Source organism: Empidonax traillii, unplaced genomic scaffold (assembly GCF_003031625.1).
Source record: "Empidonax traillii isolate 1590-97213 ecotype Southwest subspecies unplaced genomic scaffold, ASM303162v1 scaffold2534:size70782, whole genome shotgun sequence".
NCBI lineage: Eukaryota > Metazoa > Chordata > Aves > Passeriformes > Tyrannidae > Empidonax > Empidonax traillii.
Window position 1 is genome coordinate 19,142 of NW_020957727.1, and position 5,646 is coordinate 24,787.

Consider the following 5,646-nt stretch of genomic DNA (forward strand, 5'->3'; position numbering starts at 1 on the left):
GGGCGGGGGGAGCCCCGCGGTGCCCGCGCTGTCCGGCAGGGGGCGCTGTGGCCCCCGCGTCCCCTCAAGGGCACGGCGCGCTGCGCGTGCGGGGCCACAACGGCGGGAGGGGCGGGGCCTGCGGGCCCGGGGGCGTTACCGGGGGGCGTTACCGGAGGGGGCGGAGCCGGCTCCGCGAGGGGGCGTGGCTCACCGGCGGGTGGGCGTGGCTCACCGGCGGAGGGGCGGGGTGCCGAGTTCCCGGGGCGGGGGCGGGCGGGGCGAGCTGGGGGGCGTGTCCAGCACGGGGGCGGCGGGACCCGGAAGCGGCGGCGGCTCCCGGCGGGTTCCGGTCGCTCCCGGTCGCTCCAGATCCCGATCCCGCTCCCGGCGGCGGCTCCCGGAGGGTCCCGATCCCGGCGGGCCCCGGTCCCGGCGCGGCTCGGGCATGGCGGGCCGCGGGAAGCTGATCGCCGTGATGGGCGATGAGGACACGGTAACCGGGTTCCTGCTGGGCGGCATCGGCGAGCTGGACAAGCACCGGCGGCCCAACTTCCTGGTGGTGGAGAAGGAGACGAGCCTGGCCGAGATCGAGGAAACCTTTCGGTGAGGGGGGGGACCGGGGCGTCCCCGCGGGTCTGGGGGCTCTGAGTGGGCTCGGGAGGGGCTGGGGCTCCGAGGGGTCCTTGGGGTGGTCCCCGGAGGGAGTGTCGGTGGTTCCTGAGGAGGGGCTGGGCGAGTTTTGGGGTCCGGAGGATCCCAAAAGTCCTGTGGGGCGTTCTGGGGGGTCTGGGGCAGTTGGAGAGGGGGCCCAGGGGCAGTTGGAGAGGGAACAGGGAGTCTCGGGTGAGGGTTTGGGAGCCTCAGGAGGGTATGGGGGGATTTGGGGTCTGGAGGGTCTCAGGAGTCCCTGGGAAGGTGTCGGGGGGATCTCAGGAGTGTCCAGGGGGAGGTGTCTCAGGGGTGCATAGAGGAGCTCAGGGGGTCCAAGGAATCCCAGGACTCCCCTGTCCCACCGCCGCTCTGGGGCCCCATCCCTGGGGGAGGTTTCTCCGTGCCCCCCTCACCCTCCGTTTCCCTGTTCCAGGGGTTTCCTGGCGCGGGAGGACGTGGGGATGATCCTGATCTCGCAAGCGCTGGCGGAGCAGATCCGGCCGGCAGTCGCAGCCCACGCCCGGGCCCTGCCCGCCGTGCTCGAGATCCCCTCCAAGGACCACCCGTACGACCCGGCCCGGGACTCGGTGCTGCGCCGCGCCCGCGGGCTCTTCGCTCCCGATGAGCTGCGATAGAGGCCCCGGGACCCCTCAGCACCCCTGGCCCTTCAAATCCCCCCCTAGCCCCCCCCTTGGTACCTCCAGCCTCCCCCAGGACCCTCCAGACCCTCCCTGGACCTCCAAATGCCCTCCCGAACATCCCTTGGACAGCAAAACCCACTAACAGTCCCCCTGGTACTCCCCTGGTATCCCCAAACCGCCTCAACCACCCCAAACTGCCCCTCTGTGCCCGACCACCCTGTGATGGGCACCCCCAGGATGCCCTCAGCACCCCCACCCAGCCCCTGGCACCTCCCCAGCCCTCCCAGCCTCTTCACACCCAACAGACCTCACCTGGTGCCCCAGAACAGCCCCTGGCATCCCGTGGGGTCTCCAGCACAAGGAAACCCTCCTGGGAGTTCCCGGGAGTTCTCACATCTGACGGTCCCCACCCCACGGGGTCCCCAGCCCACCCCAGGGTGCTGCTTGGGGGTGATACGGTGTGCCTGTGGGTGCTGTGAGGTGCCTGAGGGTGTCCCACAGGTCTGGGGGGGCTGACAGAGAGGCCCTGGTGTGTCCCTGAGGGGGCCCCACGGGTGCCCCGTGACCGTGTCTCAGCTGCGTCCCGTGACAGGGAAGTGCCACCACCGGATCCCGCCGGATCCCGCCTGTGGGCAGGGAGGGACAGCGGGGAGGGGGGGCCAGGGACACCCCAAGGACACCAGGAGTTGTCACTGTGACCTTGTTGCCACCCCCACAGCCCTTCCTCAGCCCCCCTGCCCCGGTAGAACCCCGGGGGAGGGGGCCTGGTATTTATTGCCCCTTCCTCTGTAACCAAGTGACATTTGTGTCCCCTCCGTGTGTCTTCTCAGTGTCCCCAACATGTGTTGATACCACTTGTCATCTGCTGTGCTCTGTGGGGCACTGGGGGACATGAGGGGGACACAGGGGGACAGGGATCTGGGGGGGGACACGCTGTGAGGCACAGGGGGGAACAGGAACGAGGGGGAGGGGAACACACGGGGATGTGGCACAGGGACATGCTCTGGAGCTCAGGTGGGATAGTCACACGCCATGGGGGGTGACAGTGACACAGTGGGGACACACTGTGGTGCACAGGGACACACTGTGGGGCACGGGGTGGGGGACAGGAACGGGAGGGTCACGGGGATGTGGCACAGGGACCGCATGTGCCACGGAGCACTGTTGGGACAGGGATGGAGGGGGGACATGCTGGGACAGACACCACACCTGGGGGTCTCAGACCCACGGGCACGGGGGCATCCCGACTCCCCCCATGGCCCCCAACCCCGGGGGGAACAGCAGGGATGAATCCCCGTGCTCCGTGGAGGCCCCACTTTTCTGCCCGTCCCCCACAGCCCCTGCTGTGCCTCTGGGGATGGAAGTGGCATTTGGGGGGACCCCCCAGGCTCGGGGTGGATGGGGGGTGGTGACCGAGATCGCAGGGAGGCCTGAGGATGGCAGTGCTGGGGGACACAAAGCTGGGTAGGCACGGACACAGGTGTCACACGGACACAGGTGTCACACACACACAGGTGTCACACGGACACAGGTGTCACACGGACACAGGTGTCACATGGACACAGGTGTCACACACACACACAGGGGAGTGGAAGCAGCGATGAGATAAGGAAAGGAACAGTAACAACAATGCCATTAACAGTGTACAAGACAGGAGGCAATTCACAGGTCATCGAGGCCAGCTGGGAAAGACACCACGCTGAGGAGATGCCCCTCGGGTGGGTACAGAACGAGCCCGGGGCCTTGACTGTGCTCCCCCTGCCTGCTGCAGAACTTAACCCCATCCTGGCCGGAACCAGCACACCCGGCCAGCACGGGCTTGGGAAGGGCAGGTCCTGCCTGACCAACCTGATCCCCTGCTGGGACCAGCTGACCCACCCGGTGGGTGAGGGGAAGGCTGTGGATGTGTCTACCTGGACTTCAGCAAAGCTTTGGACACCGTCTCCCACGGCACACTCGTGGCAAAGGTGCAGCCCACAGCTGGGACAGGGCACTCTGTGCTGGGTTGAGGGCCCAGGGAGTGGTGGTGAACATCCAGTTGGCACCCGGGCACCAGTGATGTCCCCCAGGGATCAGTGTTGGGCCCAGCCCTCTTTAATATCTTTATCGATGATCTGGCTGAGGGTATCGAGTCCATCATTAGCAAATTGGTGGACAACACCAAGTTGGGGGAGAGTGTGGATGTGCTGGAGGGCCAGGCTGGATCAGTGGGACGAGACCAACAGGGTGAATGAAGGTCAACAAGACCAAGTGCCAGGTCCTGCACTTTGGCCCCAAGAACCCCCTGCAGCTCCAGGCTGGGGGGCTGGAAAGTGGCCCAGCAGAGGGGGTGCTGCCCATGAGGAATAATGTCTGCACAGAAAAGATAGTTAGATACTGGAATGGGCTGGAGAAGCCCTCCTCTTGAGTCACGAGTTGAAGAAAAGAACCCCTTGGCTTTCTAAACTTCTCAGAGAGGAGCCTGGGGGTAGCTGGATCCCATCTTAGCCCCCGAGACTTTGTCAACAATGTAAGTACAACTTTGTCACACAGGATTAAAGATGGCAAACCGGGTTTGCCATTTTATTTATATATAATATATATTTTTAAATATTTATTTATATATACTTAAATATAAAAATATATAATATATTATATATTATTATAGATTTATTTTATTATACATTTTATTTTATGGTATTTATTATTTTATTTATTAGTATATTTATTATATATTATATTTTATTATATATATCTATATTATATATAGATATATTATATATTTTTATATATATTTATATTTATATAAATATTTATATTTATATTTATTATATATTTATATTTATATAAAAGGAATTATTTATTATGACAAATGGACAAAAGATCTTAAAATTATTTACTGCACAATACAAAAACCGAAATTACTGGTAGTGTGTAGTATAGTGCACTATGTCAAAGTAATTATATTAAAATCAGCAAAAAGAAACAGTCATTAGAGATTAGTTCGACACACCATCCCAGTGCTTGTGGGCAGATCTCTTTTTCTTAAACCTTGAAGAGAATCCTTGAAGGGTTGTCCCCACTGCAAGGGAGGAGACTCCACACACACTCTAGGAAGAGTGTGTTGATCTGGGGTGATGAGCCCGACTGGTGCTTGGAATGCAGTACAAACTCTTACCTTTGTGCTATAAAAGCACCCACTGCATCAGTACACTGTTGTCAAATATGTTGAGATACATCAAGCTCCTAATTTTTACTATTTTGTCTCAACTCGTGTAGTTTAAAAGGATGTTAGCTGTATTATAATCACACTTTACACTTTTACATGCAAAATTCTTAGAAAAAATCAGAGTTGGCAGTATTAACCTGAGCATAATACAGAACTAACTATTGATTCTGTTATTTCAATTTTATGAACTTCTGGAGTGGTCGGTATCCTCATTTGTTGGATTAGGTATGACACATATATACAATGACTACTAATAAAAAGAATAAAAAGACATTCTGATTAATAACAATATTACAACTACAGGGCATAACATTTAATTCAGAAAATCTGCTGTGCTTAGGGACCATCCAAACAAGTCATTCAATTTTATCATTTAGAGTTGCTTCAAGAGACACAGGACTCAAGAAAGCTTGTGAAATATATATATGTGTGTATATATATGTTTTGTTGCTTTTGTGTGGGAACGCCTTTTACAAATCGTTCTGCTCAACGGCCACCCTCTGCTTTGTGCTGCTAAAAAAATAAAGCTTCCCGTCCAGTTTGCCCTAATTGACAGTGTAGCTGCTTGCCCAGTCGGTGCCAGCGCTGAGGATCTTCCAACAGATCCATTTTTATCTTTTTGATTGTTGTCCTCTGATCCAGCTGGTTGTTCCAGTAAGTCTGCAAGGCTTTATCCTTTTACCGATTTGTGTGGATTGGTGGGCACCGAGCCTGTGACAGCAACCACTTCCAACCTTCCTTCCTTCCTTCCTCCAAACCTCTTTTCCATTCACTTGCCAGCCTGAAGCTTCCCACTGACACAACCACTTTGTGGCACCAGCCCAGACTGCGTGGGTATCAACATACATTGCCCTTGCCTTCTCTTTTACTGCCAGTAAAGCTTTCACCTCTCCCACCTGTGCACTTCCCATTCCTCCTTCTACTGCTCCCCTTCCTGTCTGAATGTTAAGAACAGCTGCTCCGTACTTCCATCTACCATCTCTGTGTTTGGCTGAGGCATCAGTAAATCAGACAGCTTTTAAATTTCAGTCTGATGTAACTGCAGGAGCATCAAGTACAGGGCTCTGTTTACATGACTGGTGCAGAGCCAGTGTGTCTGGGGGGCACAGCTATTTATAATTTGGAGGGTTTTGTCAGCCCCTCAGTTATACCCATTTGATCCAG

General features: G+C 56.1%; 1 protein-coding gene across 2 annotated transcripts; it reads left to right on the forward strand.

The window, feature by feature from the left end:
- Nucleotides 1–283: 283 nt before the first annotated feature.
- Nucleotides 284–2,133, forward strand: ATP6V1F (ATPase H+ transporting V1 subunit F). Of its 2 annotated transcripts, XM_027909934.1 has the most exons (3): nucleotides 284–585; nucleotides 1,067–1,262; nucleotides 1,574–2,133. In XM_027909934.1, exons 1-3 carry the CDS (start codon nucleotides 428–430, stop codon nucleotides 1,751–1,753), a joined length of 534 nt encoding a protein of 177 aa, XP_027765735.1. In that variant the 5' UTR covers nucleotides 284–427; the 3' UTR covers nucleotides 1,754–2,133. The 2 variants fall into 2 exon arrangements, with proteins under 2 accessions (XP_027765735.1, XP_027765737.1); XM_027909936.1 differs by lacking the exon at nucleotides 1,574–2,133 and having other exon boundaries at nucleotides 286–585; nucleotides 1,067–1,330.
- The last annotated feature ends 3,513 nt before the right edge of the window (nucleotides 2,134–5,646 follow it).

Coding starts and splice junctions, on each gene's coding strand:
- ATP6V1F (XM_027909934.1), top strand. CDS start 428: ATGGCGGGCCGCGGGAAGCTGATCGCCGTGATGGGCGATGAGGACACG. Junction 586..1,066: donor GAGATCGAGGAAACCTTTCG/GTGAGGGGGGGG, acceptor TCCCTGTTCCAG/GGGTTTCCTGGCGCGGGAGG. Junction 1,263..1,573: donor TCTTCGCTCCCGATGAGCTG/CGATAGAGGCCC, acceptor CCTCTTCACACC/CAACAGACCTCACCTGGTGC.